This window comes from Acanthaster planci, linkage group LG06, assembly GCF_054643075.1.
Source record: "Acanthaster planci isolate LZ-2023a linkage group LG06, COTS_SCS, whole genome shotgun sequence".
NCBI lineage: Eukaryota > Metazoa > Echinodermata > Asteroidea > Valvatida > Acanthasteridae > Acanthaster > Acanthaster planci.
Window position 1 is genome coordinate 6284302 of NC_141782.1, and position 14294 is coordinate 6298595.

At 44.6% G+C, this 14294-nt stretch overlaps 1 protein-coding gene across 7 annotated transcripts in view; it reads left to right on the top strand.

The window, feature by feature from the left end:
- LOC110988817 (chloride channel protein B-like) overlaps positions 1-14294 on the top strand; it is a 167512-nt gene that overhangs the window by 71869 nt on the left and 81349 nt on the right. For all 7 annotated transcript variants that reach the window (XM_087137605.1, XM_087137607.1, XM_087137608.1 and 4 more), the window contains one exon: positions 3390-3584. In XM_087137605.1, the coding sequence (XP_086993731.1) occupies positions 3390-3584 (195 nt within the window). The remainder of the gene's footprint in view (positions 1-3389; positions 3585-14294) is intronic.

Consider the following 14294-nt stretch of genomic DNA (forward strand, 5'->3'; position numbering starts at 1 on the left):
ATTGACCCAAAATCTTAAAATGTTCCCCAACACAAGAGACCCACGGCCGGGCAGGAGGTCCGGACGTAAGTAACATTACACTATAGACCGTGGGCCGACCGTTAGGCCCCCAAATGGTTGTGATCGCGATACAATAGAGGTTGGCCGACCGGGAAGTCCGGAAGTAATCTGGAAGGTATGAGTCATAATCCCTACACAAAGGTACCAGGCGGTGGCTCCGGCATTCCCCGTGCATGCAATGATATGGCTTTAGTCCTTCAACTTAAGGATGCAAATGGCCACGTCATACTTAATACAATGTAACAGGGCACACTGTTCTTTTCTTATAATGAATACTTCAGCTTCTGTTTACATGTGGGCCGACCTTCCTAAGCAATCACTTCCGGTGGTGGACCATCAGATTTTTACAGAGATCGAGCACCCCATATAGACCTCTTCGCTTCCGCCGACAAAACCTAATCTCCTGAAGTTCTGCTCCAGGTTCCCTCACCCTCAGGCATGGGCGACAGGTCCCCTACAGTTCAACTGGTCGGGTCTTCTGGCGTATGCCTTTCCTTCAGTATCCTACTCGTCCTGTCCACCTCATCGCTCCGTTCTGGCTTCACCAACTGTGGTTTCCAACACTGACCAGACTCCTGGTACGACGGCCGCTGGTCCTTCCAGTCAGGGAGGACATCCTTCATCAACCCAAGACAGGGATCCTCCACCCAGCACCGAAGAATCTTCACTTGACATGCTGGACATCGTCCAATGATCCTATTTCAGGGCGTCGGACCTTTCTGCAGATGCTGCGTCCATGGCGGCCCAGGGTAAATGATTGGCAAAATTTTTAACTCGGGCCTCCAAATCGTCACCATCGCGACATAGCCTCACTTTCTAGAGATGACTCTGACAAGAGATGGAGTCCAGTCTGGACTCTCAAGTGGTATCTTGCCAGGACCGAGCATCACAGAGAATCTAATCCCCCGCTCTTTATCACCACAACGAAACCCTTTCATCTGGCATCGAAGGACACTACAGCCCGATGGACAGTCTCAGCCATTATCTTTGCTAATGGAGACTGGCCGGCACAACATGATGAGACAAAACTATCTCATGTCAGGGCCCATGGCGTGTGGGCCACCTCTGCATCCTGGTCGTACTTCAGAGGAGTTTCTCTATCTGAAATTTGCCAGGCGGCTGGTTGGAAATCTCCCTTTACCTTCACCGAGTGCTGCCTGAAAGACGTTCTGCAGAGCAAAATAGCCCATGGCAGAGTGCCCCTGTACTCGGCAGTCCGGACAATGTCCTGCACTGTTCCGGGCCGGTTGATGGATACCTCGACTTAGCAGTTTTCTCCTGGTGAGTGCTCGCTCTTGCTACACCCGCCTTATGTTCCTTTTAGTAACTGCACTCCCGTCGCCGACCCACCTACGGATCAAGATTCTTGAAGGCCTTCAGACACTGTCCATTAAAGACTGCATATCATAACATGTAAAAAGATGTCAAGAATGCAACTTCCAGTAGGCCTACGAAGGCCACATGTACAATTCATTTTATTCCATTTTCATGCTGAATTCTGTGAAATGAATTGATAGCCTCTATAGGGGACATAATGGCCATCAAACTGGTAACCAGGTATTCAAGAACTGACTGGGTTTAGATGAACTAAGCCCTCCTCCCAGCCACCTTTGAAACATGCCAACTTCAAATGAATAGAAAAATGTTTTTATGGTACAAACATTTTCTTATTTTTTGAAAGACTTTCCTTTCGATCGAGGAAAAAATACTACAATCGTCTGTTGAAGACTGGTGTTAAAGGTGTTATGAAAGCGAATAGTAGGGTCCAAGTTAGTTAGTTAGCACTGCTGACTGCCTGTTATTTCAAGGTTACTTTTAGACAGAAAATAATGTTTACGTGAACACTTGTAATTACCGTCAGACTGTACACCATGTATGCAGACCGCATAGCCAAGTACATGTAAAACAGAAACCCAAACCCTTTTTCCAAACTAATTCTGGTGAGGGTATTAAAGTAAAATCTTTCTGTTCACTGAATTCCATACCTAAAATGTTCGAGCTTTATCCTTGGCAATGCATGGGTAGGCCTATTGTAACTTAAGTTAAGGCCAAGCCTGAGCATGTGGTCTGGAAAGTTGTTGCAGTTAACGATGCAGCCCGTCACCGCATGGAAGTAAACTTACAAGGAATACGTTACTCACCGGATGTGTTTATCAAGCAGTGATAAATGTCGGGATATGCTTCATCTGGCAGCTCTTTGATACTACAGTCTATCGCTGCCTTTACATCTTTAAGACATATCAGGTAGGGATCGACCCCAACACAACTTGTTTTATCCAAGTATCGTGCTTTAGCTACAGAACTGAGGGATTTCACGCAATCGCACAAAAGATATACCGTCATTTTTATGGTGATACATGTACAAAACTGTTTAAGTTACGATACAGCCCTTCGACGTACGTACATGTACGTACTGATCACCAACATTGCGGTGTCAAAGTTCCCACGACAGATGACATCACTCGCACAAGACCTATAGGTGAAACTATACTGTAGAGTGACTTCATGATGTCATTACCTGATATTTAAATTGTTGTTATTGTCCTTATTGTAATGTCTTTTCTAACCTATTTTCTTTTTCTTCTTCTTGTTTATTTTCACATTATTTGAAGTCAAATCCACTTCACACTTTGCATATCAGGTTGAGGCTGGTAAAACTTTTATCCCCTGTATTGATATTATGATGATGTGATCCTGTATATTTTGTAGAAATTCATATTTTTGTGTGAAACCCATTTATACATATATGGCAAGTGCATTAAAAGCTTAGAATGCCGAAAAGCCCTGTTCTGTTACAAACAGACATAGAACATGAAGTTCTTATATTGTTGAGGTTAAAAGTGGGTATCACACAAATGTTGACTGCTTCAAGTTCTATAGTAAAACTAGTCTCCTTATTTCAAGTGGTGTGTAAAGTATTTTATTTTCTAACGGTGACACACATGTATTGTGCCACTAGTTATAAATGTTAATCACCCATAGCTTCAGTACAGTGTAAGTACATGTACATGGTTTCAAAGATCTTATCCTCAACTTCAACCTGATAGAAAGTTGTATACATGTATTCCCCGTCATACAAACATTGGAAAAATATTCACAGTGTCAAATGGTATGCTTTTCAGACCAAGGTGGTCTGCTGTTGTTTTTTTTTGGGGGGGGGTTGTTGTATACAGTAAAGTAAAAATAAATACCGTGTGACATGCTCCCAGCTACTGGAGAGAGAGAATCTGTGAGGTTTCATTAACAACTATTTGGTCATGCGTTAAATGAGGGAGTGTGTGAGAAAATCTTTGTCAGTATTTCAGAAGTCCAGTTATTATATTTTGCAGGTCATGGAAAGTCTCGATGTTAACATACTGATGTTTATCCCTACGGTTGCACTGGGAGTAGTTGGTGGTTTGCTTGGAGGATTGTTCGTCTTCATGAACTTAAAGCTGGCAAGGCTTAGAAGGGCCATTATTGCTAAAGCTAAACAACAGTGGAAGAAGAAAGCTCTAAAGATTCTTGAACCTTGCTTCATCATAGTAAGTGTTTAGTGGAGGTCTGTCTTTATTTCTTGTTGCTTTTGCTTCCTTTCACCTTGTTGTCAGCTCGTACCTAATGCATGTTAGTGTCAGTACCTTTAAGCTGTGTATGCGTAAATACTATTACCATGATCATGATATTGAAGACTCAAGATGTCTTCTTAACGTTCTTTTCTGGCCATAACACCCACCTACCAGTATGTATTATGTTGTAAGGTGATCCTAACAAGCATTAAATCAAATTAGTGTGTGGCACACATAGTGTTTGAAAAAAAGAATAGTATGCTATTGATTCATTGCCAGCTGCCACAACTACCTGTTTGGCGTCATGTTTTGAGGCGTATGTTTGTTTATTTGTGCTACAAATTTTGGTTTCAAAATTAATTTTCCTAGCAGAAAACAGTATCATGTCTTCGGTAAAGATACTCAGTGGGGCACAACTTCACAATAGGGGCAGTCTTGATCTACATGGTTAATTTAGATGTGTGATGTCTGCATTCACACAGATGGCTGCCTGCTGTGCCAGAAATTCAGTCGGTGGCAGTGGTGTAACTACAAGGACGGGAGGAATGTGTCAATTTGGAATTTTTGAATAATTTCCGTTGTAATGCAGCTGTAGCTTATTTTCTTGTGGTGCCCCCAAGAAAAAATGTTTGCACCCCGGGTTACCCCCTCCCCCCAGAAATTTAGCCTAGTTATGTCACTGATTGGTGGAAACATAGATGTATGTGCATTTTTACTGAATAGACCAATTTAGTGATGACATTATGATTTGTTTACATGAATCTGTGGTCTCCACCTGGCTCCTTTAGGAAAGTATGCCTGAAAACAAAATGTGACACCATCAATAAGTACACGCTGAAGCCTTACAAATAAGTTTGGCCAGTCTTTTGTCGGGCACTTTGGCTGCTGGCTGCATGGACTGAAGTTATCGTTAATCCCTACTGGCTACCCCTAAAATGTTCATATTTTGTTCTGCTTTAAATTTTGGTTTATAAACATAAATTTGCAACTCAAGCTGCTATTTGTAATATGCGGGGTTCTTGTGTGGGAATAAGTTCATCAACGATCTCTCTTTGAAGCGTTTAACATGTTTAATTTTGTTCGTAGATTTTTATTGATAAAAGATGTATAAATACAAAACATTGTAGAGATCTGTTTTTGATTAGTGTGAAACAGTAACTTATCTTAATAACTGAGAAATGTAAAAAGAGGATTGCATTGAAAGGGAAGCTATACTGATTGGGAACACAACTATGCCGAGGCAATGCTGGTGCTCGCATGTGTGGTAAGTAATGATTGCGCACAAATCATGCTGTTGATTGGCCTTTCCTTTTTTATTTGTAAACCAGTAGACTGACTGAAGTAGACTGAATTCATAATTGGCAGTGATGAGTTGAATTTTAGAGCAATGGACAGATAGCTAGACTGTGTCGACTTAAAAAAAAATCTCCTAATCTATTCGGTTGGGGAGGAGATGTTATCTTAAAACCCTCAGCCTCATGTGGGCCTACATCAAACAATTTGAACTTTCACGTGCAGTTGTTTGGAGTCCTCTGTGATCATAAGTGCCTTCCAATATTTTTGTCAACGTTTTTCGTCAGTGAAGAAATGTCACCAAACATTTTTGTCAGTGGCCTTAAAATTCATTGGCTTGGGGGGTTATTTGTGCCAGTGTGTTCTCAGTCTCTAAAATAAAATGTATGGGGTATAACTTTTAAAATGGGACAGATCAACAAATATGAGTAAATTGCTTGCAACAGAAATTTGCCAAAGCCTTGCTGGATAATACCCCCTCCTCTTCGACACTTAAAAGCTGGATACCGTTGTCGGGAGCCCTTAACATTTATTGAATTTTTTGGTAACCTGTTGTCAGTCTATTTTTAAGTCCACCTGTTGACAAATAAGACAAAGGCTCGCAATGTAAATGCTGAAAAAATGGCTAGGATTTGTACAAATCCTAAATTTTAGCTTCCCTGTGGTAGACTCAGCTGGTATGTAGGTGACTAGACCAACTGTCACCAACGTCGCACTCCACAGCCTCTCCCCTGGCCCAATGTTGTGTGTACTCTGCACGGAGATCAATGGTACTTGGGGCTGAGAACCACGTTGTGCATGCTTTATGTGCATGTACGCAGCTCGGAATCTTGTACGCTGAGTAGTTGTGTGCGCACACTGCACGAATGCACTGGCGTGACTGGAAAATGGCTGAAAACAGTCAACAGCAATGGCAATAATTAATGTTACTTCCAAGTTTATTTTCTTGTTTTTGGCTTTTTTGGTGATGTCAAATTTCTTAGTCTCCTGCATTCATATACCCCTGCACAGCCTACATATATGCAAATTTCCCATGTGCCTATTACAATTCGCTGAAAAGACTTGATTATGCATTCTGCCCCTTGACCCTCCACAATGCACTGTGGTCCCAACGCCACGTTCATCCTTTTTTTCTCAGCGCCTGTCATTTACGGATGTGTCCTAATGGCATTTTTGGAGTTTTGAAAGCTTTCGTGTTTGTTAATTGACTTGATTCCTATTTACGAATGTAGAGTGATTCCTTATCTATTTGTAAGAGTGCTTGTTTTGTATTTTTGTCGTTCTTCTGCCCCTTTTTTCTGTGCATTATCTACAGGTTTGGGTGTGACCTACCATGCTATGTGTTGTGTATGGTGGTTGAACAGGGCTCATGGGCAGCCCCTTGTTCTCAATGTGGTGTGTGTGTTCGAATAATAACGGCCCTAAGCTGGATATGGGTCTGTCTGTGGAGTGGGGCTTGGCGGGCTGCCCCACTCCTTTGTGGTGCGGTTTTTGTGTTATCCAAGATCAACGGCCACGTCCGGGAGAGACTCAGTGCAATGAATGGGCCAGGGTAGAGTGAGCAGTTGCCACAACACTACCCCGGACCCTTATCTACATTGGTCTGGTTGAGTGAGTGAGCAGTTGCCGCAACACTACCCTTGATCACTGATGACTACTCAGTACACCTACCGACTGGGCTGAGTGTGCTGTGCCGCAACACTACCTGTGGTCGTCGACACCCACTCCACAAATCTACAGATCGGGATGAGCGTGCTATGCCGTAACGGTACTCTTGATCACGGTTGACCAGAGCATAAGGAGCTGTTCCTTTCTCTATGCTGCAGGTACTGGGTGTCGCTACCTACCACATCCACGAGTGACCCTACTGGCTGTTAGCCCAGCAGGGCTCGTGGGGTGACGGTCTGCCATCTGCCCCGGGTCTTTCACTGGCTTCTGCTCGCCAGGCAGCATCCGCTCGGAAGCCGGGCCAGTCAACCCCTTTCAAGTGAGCAACGTGTTCCACAGTGGGTTTGCCATGCTCTACTGCTTCTGCAACAGCACTATGCCTGCCATTGCATCATTGTCATTCCTTTTGGACTGCTTTGCCACTGGGGCTTTCGTCCGCCACTTTCATCTGCAGCTCCAGTCTGCTGGTGGACTCCTGCCATGAGGCCACCGATCCTGACCTGGGACGCTCTCGCCCGCAAGATAGACTCCAATCCTCAGCCAGCAGCAACGGCACCCGACCCAGATCCCCTCCTGGCCATCCCTCCTCCCTCACAAGGGGCGTTCTCGGAGGCTGAAGTGGTTTCTGTTGTCCAGCCAGATCCGTTCCCCCAGTGGGATCCAGCTCTGGATCATGTCCCGGATCGTGGCGACTCTTTCTGTTTGGGGCGAGTAAACTTACTCCTTTACCCCAGTTCCTGTGCTCTGAAGTCCTCTAGCGGGCTCCCTACTACCAGTGCCTCCCATGGAAGATGTGTATTCATTAGTATGGCTCACCAGTCTGCACACTGAGGCGGCCCCACATTTCCTGGACCAGCTACAATGACCGCGGCACACCATGAACTACAGCTGTCAGACGAACTTCACAGTGATTCACTTAGGCGTGACTTGGAAGTTACAATGCCTCGGGCCCCATTGTTCCCGGGGGGGCAGCCCATTCTGAGGGGCCACCTAACTATGCGAGCTTCACCAACCACTTTTCAGGCTACAGAACTGCATCATTACTGTGGTTCTTGAACGCCACTCATCACTGCAGCTTCTGGCTACTGGCTAGGACTATCCGACCAGGTTGCTTCCGTCACAGCTCCCCAGTGGCTCAGCCCGCTTCGACCCATCACGACCTGTATTCCAGACATGCTGCTGATGCCCCGGGTTTTTAGGTTCTTACTTCATGTTCTATGGCTAGATCACCGCCCATAAGAAGTGTAAACACTCATCGTCTTCTGCAGGGTCCAAATGCAAGAAATCTTGCCTCTACGCCTGGGTAAGATATTTCTTTTTTGGGCTTGATGACAGTGGTCTGCTCTCTCGGAGACGCTGCCCACTTTAGCCAGCTGCCTTGAGTCAATCTCTGCCCTGGACCTGGATGCCCTTTGTGAGGATCCCCACCTAGATTTGTAGCCAGCTCCGCTTCCAACTTCACTTCAAGTTGCATCTCCGGCTTCACATCTGGCTCCGTTGGTCTGTCTCATACACAATGGCGCCCATTCGTTTTATGCATGTATTTTTTAATTGATTTAACCCCTTGATGACAGGAATTTCTTCCCGAAAGCCGACTCCAAGAATTCCAGCCTCACTTGGCCATGAAGGCCACCTGCCAAATCGCAGTTTCTCAGTTTGTGGCCCTGAGTGCTCTGCACGCTTTGAATTACACAGTGAAAAGGCTGATTGTTCGATAGCATGCGGCTCTACTCAAGCTTCCATATTCCCGTTGCCTCTTTTCAAAGTGGGGACTATTGTGAAGCTGGTGATTATTATGCAAATTCAGTCTTTTCATTTCTGGGCTACACTCAAAGACCAATTACCATATATACAAGAGCCAGGGTCTGCCTTCTTTCACCGTGTTTGCTCGAGAGTGGGCTGAGAATAATAGCTGAAAAGCGGGCTGAGGATCTCAATTTTTACGGCGGCTCTATCCGCGTCCCGGCGCGAAGGGGTTAATAAATTAATTTAATAATACTAAGACTTAAAGGTTTTCATGGTGAAAGAAACTAGATCTATAGTAAAGATTGCGGTAACACCATGTATTTATCTCTTCTTTGAGTATGTGTGGTTCTGAGAAGAACCGGGGAATAACTCGACGTTTCGAATAGTGTACTCTGTCCGTCTTCAGGAGACTGAAGACGGACAGAGTACACTGTTCGAAACGTCGAGTTATTCCCCGGTTCTTCTCAGAACCACACATACTCAAAGAAGAGATAAATACATGGTGTTACCGCAATCTTTACTATAGATTTAATAATACTAATTATGCAACTTATCCGGGCTCTACTTTCCGTATAAGATGGTGACATTTCCCATTCAGGCCAATGCCTCTGCCATGATCTGTCCAGTTTCGGGAAATCCAGGCATGCGGGAACTACATGTACACTCTAACAGGCCGCTTTACATCATTTCCCGCCTTACGTCACGTGTGTTTTATTCTGACCATCGGTCCGCTGTTCATAATGCCTGCGGTAGGTGTCATCGCCTTACCCGCAGACTTATCAAGCCCTCCGATGTCTGAAACTTCATCATCGGAGGCACTCAGGCATTTAGAGTCAACCGCGATCTCCGGACAGGCTCCCCTATATCTCTGACTGGTTATCCTGCCATTCAATTCAGTATCCACGTCTCGGGCATCCTAATTCACCGAACTTCACATTGTCGTGAATTTTTCATGCTCCTTTCATCTAATAATTATTGGCGTGTCCAAAGTGTTTATACTGTGACTTTTAAGAGGTCTGACAAAAGTGTCCCTAATGTCAGAGCACAATTTTTGTTTATGGTTTTGCGATGGTTGCCTTTGCAACTGTGCCCCGCATAATTGAAATGAAAATGCGGACTTGGCAAGCATTTATCAACTCCATCATTTAGCCACTTGCACTCTCTGTTCCAGCAAATAAATGGAGATGTTATAAGGCTTATATAGATGTAGTATGAAATACGATATTTGGATACTTAAGTCATGGATCGATCTCCCATCTTCGGATGCTCTTTACCTGCAGTTTTTCTATTTTTGCAATGCGTGCAAAATAAACCTTAATTCCTCATGCTAATGGCTGTAGTCCTACAACTGAAGGATACAAATGGCCACTTTGAACATAGTAAATGTAACAGGGCTTATTACAGTCGACTCCCGTCATAAGGAGCACTGTTATCACAAAAAACTGTTACAAAGAATAGATTTCAAGAATCCCAATTTCTTGAATTCTTATGTTTTTTGTTTTTTTCCCACTCCTTTTATGACAAAGTCCTGGTTATTACAAAGTAATTTGTTTGGTCCCTTCAACTTTGTTATAGCAAGAGTCGACTGTATTCATTTCTTATAATGAATACGTCAGCCTCGTTTTACAAGTGGGCCGACCTTCCGATGCAATCACCTCTGGTGTTGGAGCATCACCGAGCTCCTGTCAGCCTGCCTTCCTTTCGTACCTATAGGTCCGGATGTAACTGTGACGATGGACATGTCGCTATTTGGATGGGGAGCCCCTCTTCCTCCACTCCATGCCTCCAGGGTCTGGGAAACTGCCTCTCGGGACAAACACATCAATGTGTTGGAACTTCAAGCAGTGTTCAATGTGTTTCGCAACTTTCGACAACACATAGCAAGTTGTTCTGTTGAGCGACAACACCACGGCAGTGGCATACATCAATCATCAGGGCAGCACTCACTCTTTCCCAACTCTGCGCCCTTGCATGGCAGCTCTTCATGTGGACAAACGATCTAGGCATCACCCTCCAAGCCGTCCAAATAGCAGGAACCAGCAACGACATGGCAGAAGCACTTTCTCGGGGTGCCGAGTGGACTCTACATCTGAATGTTGTCAGCTAGATCTTTGTGGAGATCGAGCATCCTCATATCGACCTATTCGCATCCACGACAATGCCCTTCTCCCGTTGTTCTGCTCCAGGTTCTTTCCGCCGCAGGCATGGGCGACAGACACCCTTCAGATCGACTAGATTTACAACAGCCGACTACAACATTTTACGAAGCTTTACTGAAGCTCCTGCGAGCTCTGTCGCGGACTTCATGTACCTGTTCCACTTGGGCCTCCAGGTTGCCACTATACGCAACTATCAGTTGGCCTCAGGGCTGTCCACTCAGGCTTCAGCGATGGGTGGATTGTCTCTGACAATGCTGCAATCCACCATCTTTCCGAGGACTGTTTGTCGAGTGTCCCCACGTCAAATGCCTTGTCTTTATCCTGGGATCCCGGGAACATTCTATGCGTTCTTGCCAGTCCCCCCTTCAAACCGTTGGCTGACGCGTCTGACCCCCATCACAGCTTCAAGCTGGCCTTCCGTCTGGCAGTCGTTACATCAAGACCAGGTAGCGAGCTACATACCCTATTGATTGCCGATGGTCACATCTGCTGGGAGCCTCATGGGGTTCGTTTCATCCCAACCATTGAGTTCCTGACTAAAACCCAGATGCCTACCTTCCGACGTATTTGTTCCCGATACACCTTACTTGCGGGAGACAACACTGATAAGAAATGGTGCCCAGTTTGGACTCTCAAGTGATATCTTGCTACAACCAAACTTTGCCGGGAATCTGATTCCCAACTTGCTGTCACCACGACGAAACCCTTTCACCCAGCGTCTAAGGACATTATTGCCCGATGGATGGTCTCGGACATCATCTTCGCTAATCGAGACTGGCCAGCAAAGCATGATGAGACAACTCAGGCTTACATTAGGGCCCACGATGTTCGGGCCGCCTCTACATCCTAGTCATACTTCAGAGGGGTTCCTCTAGCTGAAATCTGCCAAGCGGCTTGTTGGAGGTCTCCATCCACCTTCACCAAATGCTACCTAAAAGATGTTCTGTGACAGGAAATGGCCCATGTCAGAGTGGCCCTGCGCTCGGCAGTCCAGGCAACATCCAGCGCTGCTCCAGACCAGGCGGTTGATAGAATTAGTAGGGTCACTGGGTGAATGTCCACTCTTGGGACGCCCACCTTATATTCTCCTAGTTAATATACTCCCGTCGCCGACCCACCTCCAGGGCACGGTGCCACTCTGCATATGTAGGCTGGGCAGGGGTAAATATCACAAGGAAACCTGACCCACTCCACGTGGGGAAGGAATCCACCAGCCATGGAGATAAGGATGGATAGCAATTACAGACGTGAAATTGGCTCCTTGGAAAAGGTAGATGTGTTGAAGATTTTAGTTATAAAATTTTTCGACCCAATTTTAAACCCTTTATATCCTGGACTCCCTCCGTAACGAAGTACGGTCACGGAGTCCACCTGGGTTAATTTAAGACCAGCTCAGGAGAAACGACACAAGGGTAAGGGCATTATCTGCATTCATTCTCTTGAGCCTGTCTTTAACTTTTAAGACCGGCCAAGCACATATTTATTCACATTCATAAATACCTTTTTTAGTCAAAATCAAAAGAAGTCAGTATATGACAGATTTCCGACAATTTTTTCAGAATTTTACTTTCATTTTCCCGAACAGCCCTATCTATTCTATGGTATATTGGTGGTGCAAGTTGGCCAGAAGTATCTCCATGTGTGGACTTGGCGCATGCGGACATTCTGCATGCTGTGTGGCAGATGCCAAAGCATTTTTTTTTTTACGCAGCAGGCATTCTCAAATCTGAGCGGGTATTATCAAATGTTAATACATGTTGCATGTTGTTGAATAAGGAAGCTGTCTTGAGGTATGAATTCTTGTTTACAGTCAGTTTTATTCACTGTGGATAGTATGTGCATAATGTAAACCTGCCTTCAGTTAGTTTACATTTAATCCTCTTAAGGAGAAACATCTTGCACTGACCAAATTGTGAGGTTGTGCGGAGTTCGTTCCGCTGCTCCACTTTCCCAAATAAACTGACAGGAGCCGGTCTGCAGATATTAAGTGGCATTGCACGCTATACTTGAGCTTCCATGCTAATAACTACTGGCAAAACCATTCCCTGTCCAGTCTAGGGTTAATTGTCATGCCACACTTCCGGACTGAGCTATAAAGTGGGTGGTATCCGAACGCTGAGTTTCCTCACCTCCACCACCACATCGCATTGCAACCATCGATAGTGCAGAGTGGTGTTGCACTCGGGGTGAATATTTCCCCCGTTAGCTGGGTCTGGGAGGTGTGAACATTTCCGCACCCAGCTACCAAGCACTGAGGTCCAACTGCAGTCTCCCTACCAGCACCGACTGCCTTACGCCATGAGCCGCCGCCTTCAGATGACTTTCCCACCAGCACGCACAGGCTTGATTTGGACACCACCCTGCCTTGGCACTTCAACAATTGATTTGACTCCGGACTTTGTAGACCTGTCTTCTGTTTGTCTTTTCTCCAAGCACATCAACGATATACAGCGAGGTAGTACTTCGGGACTATGTAAGAAGTTTGATGGAGTGGCAGCAAGATTGTACCAGGCATATGCTTTTTCCTATGACAGTCAGGCTTACTCGGCTGCCGAGTACGCCATTATCTAAGAGAAAAAATGTGTTATGTTTGGCTTCTGTAGCTTTATTTGTTTTAATAGCTTTGTGCGTTGTGGCACAGTTTTCACCCTTGTGGGCTGTAAAACTGAAAACCACCTGTAATTATTTCATAAATGCCAAGATTCTGTTATATTTTTGTACATTCTGAGGGGAGCACCATGGGATTTCCTTTTTAGTAGGATGAGGGTAAAGATACTAACATCGGCTTACACCACCATTTAATGTTATAGCTTACTGTAAATCCATAACTTTCAACACTTAGCCATTAAACCATAATTTTCAAAGAAAGTGTATGGATATGATTCATTCAAATATGGACATTTTGGCACACTAGTAGTTCATAACAATTATGATCAGCAAATCATGCAGTCATGATGCAACTCTTTTTTACAGAATCCTCTTTAGAGCTCAGGCCTGGAAGGAGATAATAGTTGTGGGGCAAGCATTCAGAATTCATCATCGATATTCCATTAAGTTATACTTTAAAAAATATTCAGACCACATCATTTGAAGTTGACAGGAAATTGTATGATTTAAAATAAAACAAACACAAAGATTCTGCCTCTCAACAAAGAGGAGGTGGAAATTTACCAAAGCTTTAAGCACCAAGGTTTGGTTTGGTTCAGGGTCAGACATGTATACACATGTACGTACGCACATGTGCATGGACGAAGGGGCCATTTACAGATAACAGCATTTTGTTATTTGAGATTTTGGAAAAACTACTAGGAACCTTGAAAATGCTATCACAACGTACATTTATACGTACAACAACTTGACCAAACAAAAGACAAGTTTATAGGCCACCTTGCTCACCAAATCTGGTTGTGCCCACGGGCTGGTCTGCCCGGGAAAGTTGGTTTTCTCTGATGATGCCTTAAGATCGAGCACGAGTCTGACTTTAATGAACATGCATCCAATCAAACATCGTCTTGTACGGCTATTTATGACATCATTGGCCTTACATGGAACGTGAAGGCGGAGCTTTTGGAGATTGACGTACATGATATTGTCTTAATAAACCATATCATAATCGGATGTAGTGAGAAATTAGCATTGTTGAGCTGCGGAAATGCTGTACGTTGCATCTCCTCTGTTGATTATTAGTGAATTCTCACCATGTGCATTTTACAACAATCGTGTGATGCGAGGCCATCATATGTCCGAACACACACGTGTGCCGATGTTTGCAGTGTCAAATTTGTCAAACTCGATATCTATTTTTTATTATTTTTATTAT